This window comes from Anas platyrhynchos, chromosome 1, assembly GCF_047663525.1.
Source record: "Anas platyrhynchos isolate ZD024472 breed Pekin duck chromosome 1, IASCAAS_PekinDuck_T2T, whole genome shotgun sequence".
Taxonomy (NCBI): Eukaryota; Metazoa; Chordata; class Aves; order Anseriformes; family Anatidae; genus Anas; species Anas platyrhynchos.
Genome location: NC_092587.1, coordinates 70,260,001 through 70,272,811, shown reverse-complemented (window position 1 = coordinate 70,272,811; position 12,811 = coordinate 70,260,001). Strand labels below are relative to the sequence as shown.

Sequence of the window (12,811 nt, the reverse complement as noted above, 5' to 3'; positions counted from 1 at the left end):
CATACAGAAATCCTTCCCACAAGGTCTGAACAAGGAACACCCCAGTGCGACAGTATTCATAAGGATATAACAAAAGGAAATATAGATGGCTTTGTGTGGATTTATGCATTTATACATGGTGGCTAATGAACAGTGATTAATTATGCAGTGTTTTTGTTCTTTCCCTTTTGCCCCTACATACAGAAAATATAAGAGCAAGTATGCTCATGATTCAGGGAGAGTACTTCCAAAAGCAGAATATAGCTGAAAGTAAGTAGACCAGATACATCAAAAATCAATGCATTTAATAAAATAAACCATCTTTTTTTCCTCCCTAAAAGTTGTGTTAAAAATATGTAAATTTACATTGGTTCAAAAAAGAGATAAAGCTCTTTGTTCTTGTGGTACATAATCACCTTTCAAAGCAATTAAGCCAATTAGACAAAGGTATTTGGAGGATTTGAATGAATGGGCCAGGCAAGCTTTTTTTCTTTTGCTTCTCTGTCAAATGAATCATAGATTGAGTCTTTGGTTACAGTTTTGGCTGGTGCTGGGATTTCTGAGATCCCAACATAATTTTTTTTTGCTATCCTTGAACTGGTAGTGATGGTATATGCATTACTTCTGTAGCATTTCATGGAGGACATGCAAAAAGTTTCTTTCATCCCTCTTCTGAAGTTCGCATTATACACTGAGTACAGGGTTGGCTTAGAAGCTGAAGAACTGAAAGAGATTAATGTGATAACCATAAAAACCAAGGAACTCTTTCTGTAGTCTGTTTCCTGTGGGTGCCACAGCTGTACCACATAAAAAGGGAGCCAGGACAGGAGAAACACTAAATTTAACATTAAGAACATCTTGATGGTTTTCACTTTTGTCCTTGGGACAATATTCATTGTCCTCCTGACAGTCCTGCCATCGGTGCCTATTCTCCAAATGTACTTGATAACCTTTTGATAGAATAGGATAATGAGGATGGATGGGATCAAAAACACCACCAAGAGATGGATAATACTGTAGATGGCTCCTTCCCAAGAATTCGGGAGAAAAAAGTTGCAATGGCCATCCCCATTGGAGCCATAGAAAAAGAAGGCTGGTGATGCAAATGCAGCATCAAAGATCCAAGATGCTACAATCATTTTCTTGGCTTTCTCTCTTGACACTTTGAAGCTCAGGGGGTAGACAATAGTGTAGAATCGATCCACACATATGGAGAGGAGCACGTATATCTGGACTCCAGGGGTGAGATATTGTATGTACCTCACCAGCTTGCACATCACATTCCCCAGTGTCCACCTGCCTGAAGTAAACTGAAGTAGCACAAATGGTGCATTTCCAACACTGATGAGAAGGTCTGCACAAGCCATGGAGACAACAAAATAGTTGGTGGTTGATTGTGTCCTTCTGCTCCTATGGATCACTAAGCAAACAAGGGAGTTTCCGAAGACGGAAAACAACCACAATACTCCAAAAACCATACTGGCTGCTATGATTTCCCCTGGCCTCAGTTCATACTGCAAGATGGTGTGGTTCCTGCTTGGCCTGGGTTCCTTGGGTGACTCTGTCATCTCATGGTTAGCAGGAGCAATGGAGGTCTCGGGGTAGCTGTTGTTCTGTAGCAGGAGCAATAAAGTAGGGAAAACAGAGGGAGCGTTGTTGTTATCCATACTGTGGTCAAACATCATAGTAATGTCCTTTGCTCAGGCTCTACATAAACAGAAAAGACAACAAGTTTTATTTAATAAATGCGTGTGAAATCAATGAAAGATAATTTTAAGCAATATACATTGATTTCAGAGAAATGGTCAGAAATATAAGGTTTTCTGGTACAGCAGATGCCATTATTTTTCATACAGACTTTTATTAATGGTCCAGATACAGTAGGATGATCATTTCTGTACTCTGAAAGATAAAGTCCACCTTGCAGATACAGACTGAGGTGCAGTTTCACCAAAGCTGGTGAAATTCACAACCTCAGTGAATGCAATATGCTCTATTGATTCCAGAAATGAGCTGTACTACCTTGCTGTGGAAGTTGTAAAAACAAGCAAGTAAACAACAATCAAAAATAAAAACCAAACCAGACTTTGTCTCTGTTTGCTTGACTTTACATGTATCTTTAAAGCAGTCAGACAAAGAAGGTGTTTCTTATACTGAGAGGAAGAAAGAAGGGTAATATTTTTACAATAACTACATCTTCATTGATCATGATGCTAACAGACAAATTCTGCTCTCATCATTTGTTTTCTAGCAGCATTGGTGTTAACATCCCTGTATTTAGATTGAAGTACATACACTGTCACTATATGACTATGACTGTAAAAGTGGCAAAGGATGATAAAAAATACTGGACTCATAGAATATCCTGAGTTGGAAGTTACCCACAAGGATCACTGAGTCCAACTCCTGGGTCCCCAAAGGACCACCCAAAAACCAGACCCTACGTCTGACAGTGTTGTCTAATCGCTTCTTGAGCTCCAGCAAGCTTGGTGCCGTGACCACTGCCCTGAGGAGCCTGTCCCAGTGCCCGACCACCCCCTGGGTGCAGAACCTTTCCCTAACCCCCAGCCTGACCCTCCCCTGTCCCAGCTCCATGCCATTCCCTCAGGTCCTGTCGCTGTCCCCAGAGAGCAGAGCTCAGTGCCTGCCCCTCGTGAGGGAGCTGCAGGCCGCCGTGAGGCCTCCCCTCAGTCTGCTCTGCTCTGGGCTGAACAAACCAAATGACTTCAGCTGCTCCTCATACATCTTCCCTCCTAGACCCTTCACCATCTTTGTAGATGTATACTTAGTATACATCTTAGTATACTTAGTATACTAAGTATTTCCCATCTTGTGTGCCGTTCATACTCTACCCAAAGGTAATTTGTCCTTCACTAGCAGAGATGCTTTTGAGCCCACTCAGTCTGAATGGTTTTTTGTTGTTACTGCTTCCTTGAATTGGAGAAGCTGAATCTTCCTGGTTCTGGGCACAATTTTGGAAGATGAGAGATCTGGATTTAAAGGCAAAGGAAAGATCAGCACAGTGAAAGGACTTGTACCAAGCTGGATAGGGCCCACTCATAGTGAATCTTCCTCATCTGTTCCATGGTGAGGAAAATGTTGCTTTCTGGAATAGATCCAGAGAGAAACATTTCTATTTCCACAGGCCTGCAATGGGAGAAGAAGGAAGGATCCCTTCCTTCCTTTACTCTTCAGAAGAGCCACCGAGGATGGAGGGGTGGGAATGGTGGGGTTCAGGAGGTGCATCATGTGGATCTGCCTCGGGGGACACAGCCTGAGTGACAGGAAAGGGAAGGTGTGTGGAGAGCTTTGCTTCTGGCTGCTTATGCTGGGGGTGGACGGAGAGAGCTGAGTGAAATAGTCTGAGGATTACTGTGCTGTGCCTTGAGTGGGTGCTACCGGGGTACTGGGGTGTTAAATCAGAGAAGGGCTGAGTGAGGGACAGCCCAAAGGCCCATGGCTGGTGTCCTTGCTGTGTAAATGGGGCCCACTGCCAGCACCAGGATCAGGCGCTAAGATGGCATTTCAGCTGTGCTATGCACACCATGCTATTTTTATTAACAGCTGGACACTGTATACCTTAAAGAGTCTAGTCTGAACTGTGTATACTGTCCCTGCATGTCACTGTCTTGCTAGTTACCTGTGCCCTTGATATCAGCATTTCCCTCTGTCACCCTGAGAATGAGGTTTCTGAATTTAGGTGTCCCATGTTGAAATGATCTGCTGACTTGCAATGGTGAGAAGGATACCAAATGACTTGAATACCCCTTCTTTTTATCCCCTTCCTCTTTAAATGTAGGTGGTTCAGTTTGTGATAACCTCCTTTCTCTTTTTCCTTTAAATGCCAGATCCTTGCAGTCTTCATTTTTATAACCTTTACAGAAATTGCCTTGCCTGGCAATTTTTTATTTTTTTTTTCATAGCCTTCATGGCTATGAGGCAGGTTAGTGATATTCAACAAGTCTGTGACCATGAGGCAAAAAAAAAAAAAAAAAAAAAAAAAAAGAGATTAGACCTATGTTTAAAGGTATTATTCGTCTGCGAGTTGCTAAACTGCTCACTGTTAGATTTATATTAGTTGAACTTGGGAGCCCCCATTGCTTACCTCTCCAAAGCAGCACAGAGCACTAATACAACATGGATTCTGATCGCTAACTACAAAATCACCATGAATGATCCACCTACCTTCTAGACAATGTTTTTTACTTGAATAGATGCTAGAGTGACCTCTTGATTTCTGAGGGAGTGCTGTAATGCAGCTGCTGGGCAGTGTGTGTGTGTGTGTGTGTGTGTTCTTTGCTGATGTTTATTTCTCTGCCTGCCGTGGTTCCGCTCGAGTGGGCAGCCGAGCTCCACCACAGCCACTCTCTCACTCCCCCTCCTCAAAGAGGAACAGGGAGAAAATACGATGAAAAGGGCTCAAGGGTTGAGATAAGGACAAGAAGATCACGCAGTAATTATTGCAACAGGCAAAACAGACTCGGCATACGGAGATAGTAAGATTTATTGCTCATTACTAACAAGCTAGAGAAGTGAGAAACAAAGGAAAGAAACCAAAAGCACCTTTCCCCCCCATCCACCCTCTTCCACCTCCTCTCCCCTGAGTGGCGCAGGGGAACAGGGGAATGGGGGTTATGGTCAGTCTATAGCACTTCTCTGCCGCTCCATCTCAGTCACTCTCGTCCCCTGTGCTATGGGATCCCACCCAGGGGATACAGCTCTTCCAGAACTGCTCCAGATACGGGTCCGTACCACGGGGTCCATCCCTCAGGAGAAAAACTGCTCCAACCTGGGTCCCCCACGGGCAGCAGCTCCTGCCAGGTCACCTGCTCCTGCGTGGTCTCCTCTCCACAGGCTACAGGTCTGGCTCAGAATCTGCTCCGGCAGGGGTCTTCCACAGGCAGCAGCCTCTGTCGGTGCAGGGCCACCTGCTCCACCGTGGTCTCCTCCACGGGCTGCAGCGTGGAACCCTGCTCCACCGTGGTACTCCATGGGCTGCAGGGGGACATCCTGCTTCACCATAGTCCTCACCACAGGCTGCAGGGGACTTTTGCTCTGGCGCCTGGAGCATCTCTCCCCCTCCTTCTTCACTGACCTTGGTGCTTGCAAGGCTGGTCCTCACTCCTCTCACTCTCCCAGCTGCTGTGTGGTGCAGCGTTTTTTTCCCTGTCTTAAATATGCTCTCACAGAGGTGCAAAACAACATCGCTTAATGGCTCAGCTCTGGTCAGCAGTGGGGCCCTTACCAAACATGGGGCAGCTTCTAGATCCTTCTCACAGAAACCACCCCTATGGCCCCCTGCTACCAAAACCTTGCCACGTAAACCCACTACACTGCCTATACCTAGCTTTGCACCAATTGCTTTGTCCTTGTCTGCCTACTCAGAATGGAGCCTGGAGGTACAAAGGCACTGGATGAATTTGGGATCTTGCTCCTTGCATTGTTCTGTATGTCATCTTCAAGAACACAATAGAAAAAAACAGTCAGACATGGAAGAGGAAAAGATGTACTAATTGTTTGATATGGTTAGAGAAAATGTTTTCCCCCAGCTTTTTAGACCCTGTGTTCATTAGCTGAGCTTAATATAACATTGTGTGCTTCACTTGAACAGACTAGATGTACAATCAGCTCCATGATGCAGGTACAAATTCAGCATGCTTGAAAATGCACAGTGTATTTGAGAGTAGCACAGCACATCTGCATAGATGGCAGCCACTCTGCACAGTGGCAGCCAGTCTATGATAGGACCCCGTGGTGTTTCTCTTCCAAATCTTGGCCCCTGCAGCAGCGACCTCGCACTGTGCCCAGCTGCTGACTGTGAACCAGAAAATGGGTCAACGTGTGAGTCACCAACACTGCTACCAAAGCAGTTGGCCTCATTTAGCAGCTTTCATGTTCAAGCAATATCTGGGAACTGAAAACAGCTCATGCTCAGCTGAACATTTAGCTGAAGCAGTCTGAGGCTAGTAACAGCTGGTTTTGTTTCAGTGTTAAACAAGGAACCTTGCCCAAGTCCTTTCTCTCAAAATAGCACTTGCGGACATCAGGTGTGAGACCCAGAAGTGGGTGTTGTGGTGGTCAAATTGTCAGCCACCTGGAAGGGAAGGTGTGCATTTAAGCCTACACATGATGCTCTGCCCCTCACCCCTTCTCATGCTGCCACACCTGGTCTTTCTTTCCCCCTCATCCTTAGCTTCTTTCCCTCATTATTTCCTTACTGGCTTTGCCTGGCAAAAGAGTCTTGGTTTCTGAAGCAGTCCCTGCTTCCCTTTCTGCCCTCTCCATCAGGTGGATCTGCTCCTCTGGAGATAGCCTGCATTTGTCAGCTGCCTGTGGGGGATTCAGGCTGCTTTCTTTGGCAGAGTGGCAGGATGCACTGACAGCACAACCTGCTAAATTACATGTTAGGATTATATGTAATAGAATAGTACACGTGGAGCCTATTAGCCAGATAGAAAAGAACATTATGGGCTAATTTTCTTCCTTAATTTCCCTTGCCATGCAAAAGTATCTGCCGGCTAACAATACCCAGCTGCTTGCTGTACAAATTAGTCTCAGTAGAATAATAACCAGACGAAATTTCTTGGTCAATATTAAAGAGTAGTGGAAGCCTCTATATAGTTATAGAATTGTAGCACTCAATTAGTACTTTTTTTTTTTTTCTTTTTTTTTTTTCTTTTCCTGTTGCATTTTGCATAAAAGTCAGCCCAATATTTTCTTACTGGGAAATGCAAGTTATATGCAAACATGCAATTCAGCAGCCCTAGCAGTGAACATGCATAACATCCTCAGAGGCATGTGTGGAGAGCTACCTGGTAGGTGACTGCAGAGAAAGGAGAATGTCAAGAAATGTATCCACCTATCTTGTGTCTGAGCTTTGCTAACAGGGAGAGCAAAACCAGAATGGGAGAAGCTTTGCTGTGTGCCACCGCTCACCAGAGACCATACGCTTGTGCTGGAACCTCTCTCTCTTTCAAAGCAAATGTTGTCTGATTAGCCAGTATGATCTGAGATTCCTGCATTATTATTTTTTCCTTCTAATGGGCCAGAAGCTGACTTACCTTTATATTAAAGGTTATTTATTCTGTTCTGTGGATTTAATCCTGTTTTTCCTAGGGGTACTGAGACCAGAATCATGTCTTGATTTGACACTAAGAATCTTTCTGTCTATGACCCTGCACATTTTTTATTTTTATTTCTATTTCTGTGGGAAAGTCTGCTTTCTGTAGCAGAGATTTAAACTTCTGCGTTATCGATAATGCATCTAATGGCAATGTGAATGTGAAAAGCCCAGAGTATGCATCGCTCTGTATTGGTCTAGCATACAAATAATTAGAGGTTCTTTATCTTATTAGATGGTGATTCTCTAGTTTTCATGCCCCCACTTGTTGCATTGCTAAGTGAAATATGATTTAAGTGTCAATGAGCTGCCCAGCTTGCAAATATCAGGTCTATAAGAAATGGTGATGAGCTCTTTAGTCTCCCCTGGTCTTTCAGGTCAACGAGTAGTTTTTGGACAGATAAAAAGTAAAAATTATGTGTAGTAAATATGTAAGGCTTATTTTCATTTTTATTTTTTAAAAATGGTTATTTTTGATTCCCCATTTAAACCAAAATAATATTGATCTGAGTGAAATGATACTTTCTAGTAATTGTGAGTCTGCACTGATGCAGCAGTACCAAAATTCTCACTTATTCTTTTAGAGTGAGCAAACTCTTAAAACTGATGTGAAGACTCCCTTTATTTCATTTTAAAACCCAGAATGTTATGCATTTACATGGAAAAAAAACAGGGAATATGAAATGATTCATAATAGTCAAACAATAATTTCCTGGTGCTACAATTCCCATTTTATGTGCCTTACTTTGTTATTTGCAGGCCCAAATACACCATCATCAGGGATTATCTCTTCAGGTTTATAGTAAAGGAAACATACACTTGCTAACTCTCCAAAACAGATGTTACTCAGAGAAGTATGACATAAAGCTACAAGAGCTTCAAGAATGACATAAAGCAACTGCCATATCTACTCTGCTATTGTACAAAGCCCACATGGTGGAGTTACTATGTGTTTACATGTTTACTGTCTTGTCTAGAAGTATAGTTTCCATTGCAATTTGGAGCAGTAAAAATTAATTGGATTCACAAAGGATTGCAATAAATGGCTTTTTTAGTGTTTAATCAAAAGAACAAACATTTTTTGCCAACTACTGTGTTTTAGGATCAAAAAGGTATCTAAAGAAAGACCATTCAGCATTACTTACACGAGCACTAACAGACTGGCTTTTTTATCCAACATATTTTATTTCTCTGCATCCTCTCCTCACTGCAAAATGCTGGTCACGCCGTGGCCCAGCGAATTATTTCAAAAGCATTATGTTGGTCATTTACTCCCAAGACTTCCCTCTTTGAAGAATCTCTTGGGAATAGCTGCCAGACTGGAAGAGGAATACTTCATCTAAAGGAGTTTAATCAACATGAGAAGCGAGAGCAAATTGAATCAGGATGGGGTGCTTTTGTCTGGGTGCAAGATGCTAGAAAGTGACATTCATCCTTGCCTTAATCCAGATTAACTACCTTATGTGCTCAGGCTCTCATGGCAATAATACTGTCATAGAAGAGCACAGAGCCTTTTAACCTGTAACTGTTTCTTGCTATACAAGGATCACTGCATACATATTGAGGCCATTTAGTACTTGTGCTTCCAGGGTAGGAATGTGGCTACACATGCTTTTGAAAGAGCGCAGATTCCCTGTCAGCTCTTGTCTCTGGTCTAGTACTCATAAAAGTGCTCAGCTCTTTGCCCTGCTCCTGTTACAAGGCCTTTCCTATTCTCACCTGCTGTTCTGAGACAAACCCAGACATCTGGGGTTTGAGCAAAAAATCTGAGGTTGAGCAAAACCTGGAGGTTTCTTGAGGTTGTGTTTTCTTCTACACTGTCTGCATTCCAATAGAGAACACCTGCCCCTCCCCTATCAGGAGAATAAGACATTTTGAATAGAATAAACCTCATGAAATTCATACCCATATTTCATACATTGTTGCCTGCAACCCTGGCTCTGCCTTGATGGTGGGGATTCCTGTTATGCAGCATAATTATCTAAAGACAACATGACTGGAGGTGTGCATAGGCTGGTACAGGTATGAAGCTTCCAGTGCCAGTGTGGCCACAGTGCAATGTATGGTAAAAGCTTCTGGACAGAACAGACAACATAAGATGACATACATTATTGCATCTTATATCAGCATCCAGGAGCCTAGCCTGCAATGCAGGGTGAGGTCATGGGAGCAGGACATATGGGCAGAATCAAATAAAGGAAGATGTTCTTAAATTCTAGCGCATATAAAGAGTATGAGTTGTATTCAGTGACTGCATGAGCATGAATCTCAACACGGCTTTCCTGCTGTGTGTTTGAGGAAAGTAAGAGACTAACCAGGCTTAGCAATTGGTGAGCCAGGCTGTAACTCATCAGGCCAAGAACAGGGCCCATATATTGCTTCTAGTTCTGTCACTTCATATCTGGATTAAATCTTCTGCCTGCAGAGCTTCAGCGCAAGGCCTGAGTCCTGGCCCAAAGCAAATCCATGGGGCATGATTCGATGATCATTCAGGGTTGAAAGACACCTGTAAGCCACAAGATACTGCACATTGGCTGACTCTTCTTAAGGGACAGTGCCATCTCTTGTGATGGCAAGACATGCCCATTGTGATGTTAAAGGTTCTGGGAGAAAAGCCTTCTTGCTACAGTTAAGCTGACGAGTTTTTGTCATGTATTTACAGAGGGTTAAGATTGACACTCAGGCAGTGGCTGTAGCTCTGTTAACCTGAGGCAAGTTGCTAGGCCACAGTAATTTATTCATGCACCTAAGCCCTAAGAGTACATTTACTCTGTGTTGGCAGTGGGAAGCAGCCTTTACAGTGGCTGCAGGTTCCATTTATACCCCAAATCATGCTCTGGTTCAGGGACAGAAAGCAGAAAATTTTGAGACAGATTTGTGCTCACTGCTACCTGGAGGCACACCCTTACCACATCAGCATCTGCAGAGTTGGGAAATGGCTGTAAAACTCTTCAGCAAGGCCATCACTTCAGATTAGCACTGATCTAAAAATAATGGCAGAACCAAGATCTTTGCCCATTGTGACTTCGGGACATGAAAAGTGGGATCAAGGAAAGAGGAATCGACCTTGTGTCCATCCTTACTGTCAAAATAGGTTCCACCTACTGGAGTTGGGCAAGGAGAGTGTGAAAAACTTGAAATATACTTCCGCAGGCTGCTTTCCTGTCTTAGTGGGGACTGTGTCTGTCCTCAGACACTGCTAGGTTGGACCCTTTCCTGATTCATTGGTAAAAAAAAAAAGTATGTGTTCTCTCCCACATGCTTACATTCATTTTTGGCAATGCAGGGCCTTGCCCACAATGCAGCATGCACTTCTGCTTGATGTGAGGAACGCAGCGCTTACCCGGGCTGGTTTGTCACGGTGGGTGTTGACAGATGAGCTGTGGTGGATCTCACGCTTGGCTGATTTCTCTGCCCATCTCCTGAAAATTCTCACCCTCTCCGTGCCAAGTGTCCTCTCCCCCACAGGGAAAATATGCCAGCAGCTTTGGTGAGGACAAGAGCAGCTTAGCTCAACCTCTATCTGGCAGTTTTCCTAGGAGAAGCTGAAGGGTTGGTTTTCTGTTCGTTTATTTATTTATTTATTATTTATTATTATTATTATTATTATTTTATTGTATTTTATTTTATATTTTATTTATTTATTTATTTATTTATTTATTTATTTATTCTCTATGTTAAGTTCATGTGGAGACAAATTCTTGATATTAAAGCTTGTGAAAGCTGCTTTCTCAGTGCTCAGGCAGTTCATATGGTGGCAGTATTTTTGCACTGTTAAAAACATTGATGCCAGGATGAGAGAGTGCCCATCATATGGCTCCATACCTTTTTCAGGAGCACAGACCTAGTGCTCACATGACACAAGCCACCTGCACCAGACACAGTGCCAGGTAGCAGGGTGGCACCAGTGGCTAATAGTAATGCCAGGGATAAAGTTGCCAGAAATCTGAAGATGCTTACAGGAGGACTTGTCTGACAGGAACAGGAGAAGCCGAAGACCTGAATGAGCAGGAGGAGAATGCTCCCACGGGTCTCTGTCAGAGGACATGGCCATTAGTGACAGCATTTCAGCATCTGCCCACACTGACTTTGCTGGAGAAGCAAGAGGGAGCTGAAGGCCACGCAAAGCCCACAGTTAGACTGGAAATGCCTGATGGTGATTGCTGGAAGGGGTATCCCAGATGAACTGGGCTCAGGTAGGACAAAAGCATGCTAGAAGAAGCCACTGAAGCAAGAAGCTGGCCTGCTGATAATTCCTGAGCTGGAGATCTCTTCTTGGGCAGGGTGCCAAATGCACAACATTGGCAGCCTGTTAGAAAGTCTAGGAAGTGATGGAAGATGCTGGAACGGAGAAATCCCAAACACACAAGTGCTGCATCAAGTTTTGGTGCTGTGGGTGCTGTGTTTGTGGTGGGGAGGGGCAGTAGGCCCTACTTGAGGCTGCTAGGGGTTATTCTGCATAGTCTTGTTGAAAGGTCTCCAATCAGGGGTCACTCTAAGTACTTAAACTCCTGAGGGAGGATGTCTGCTAGGGATGCAAATGAAAAATGCATGTGGAGGTTACGTAGCATGAGCCAGATGGGGAAACTGCACTGCACAGCTTTGCAAACAGAGACTTCACAGGAGAACTGTGGGGCTGTAAGAGTCTGCAAGCTCTCACTTTGAGCTGAGGAGCAGAGCTCCCCAAATGTATTGAAGGTATAGACATTTATCCCCTTACTGACTCATCTGAGACCAGGATGTTTAAAATAAACTCACAAATCAAGCTTCCAAAAATCCGTATTTAGACACCCAAGTAAAGAATAGCTTTTAAGGAGGCCTCTTGGTTGGCATACATTTTTTTTTTCTGCAAATCAAGCCACTTGTTTAAGTAATTAACGGTGGCTTTAGCAGCCAATCTTCAAGAAACACTGAGGATAATCCCTGCCAGAAAGAATTGGCTATGAATGCAGCCTCATACACACAAATGGCCTTTTGAAAGCAGAAGGCAGTTTTACTTCTCTGTAACTCTGTGGAACCAACATACTGTTTGTCATGCTGGAAGCCAGCTGGATAAATGAAAAAGTGCCATAATTTAAAAATAAAAATACTGAGTGTAGGTGAAGAGAACATAGATTTCTGTAGAAATGCAGCTGTTCATTCTGCAGTAATTCTACTTGCCCCTTGGTTTTCAGCAGAATCATCTTAACAGCTGAGCCCTGCAGAGCATTTGGTCCCGAAGAACGAGCCCTCCTTGCAGAAACCCAGCGATTTTAAAGGCACGCAGATAAACACGCATGAAATGAACCTCTGGGAAAGACGACCTCGCGGGTGCTTGCAGAGGCAGCTATCCCTACAGCCCCAGCACCGCTCAGCACGGCAGCTCTCAGCGCACATACCTGCTCCAGAGCTTCCTCCCAGAGGCGCCGCTGTCCTCCTCCTCCTCGTGATCCGTGCCGAGGGCACCTCCAGGAAGGGGCCGCTCATGCTGGAAGCCGCGCAGCGCCTTCACCCCTGCGGGGCTCTGCCGGTTATGCTGGAGACGCTCTGCAGGCTGCGCATCTCGCAGATCTCTCCTTCGACACCGGGGTGTGGGCAAAGCCACGTTTTTTGGGGTGCTGCCGCAGGTTCATTCCCCGGCCACGGCTAACGCGTCATGAGGGCGGCAGCTCCCGCATCCCGCCCCCAGACCCTCCCAGCCCCCCCGAAACCACTCAGGGCCCTCCGGACCCC

At 44.4% G+C, this 12,811-nt stretch overlaps 1 protein-coding gene across 1 annotated transcript in view; it reads right to left on the bottom strand.

The window, feature by feature from the left end:
- Positions 1-416: 416 nt before the first annotated feature.
- Positions 417-12,811, bottom strand: part of GPR19 (G protein-coupled receptor 19) — a 12,615-nt gene continuing 220 nt past the window's right edge. The window contains exons 1-2 of the mRNA XM_005010041.6: positions 12,478-12,811; positions 417-1,686 (exon numbers count right to left, since the gene is read on the bottom strand). The exon at positions 12,478-12,811 is cut by the window's right edge and continues 220 nt beyond it. Coding sequence (XP_005010098.1) covers positions 417-1,664 — 1,248 coding nt within the window. The 5' untranslated portion in view covers positions 1,665-1,686; positions 12,478-12,811. The remainder of the gene's footprint in view (positions 1,687-12,477) is intronic.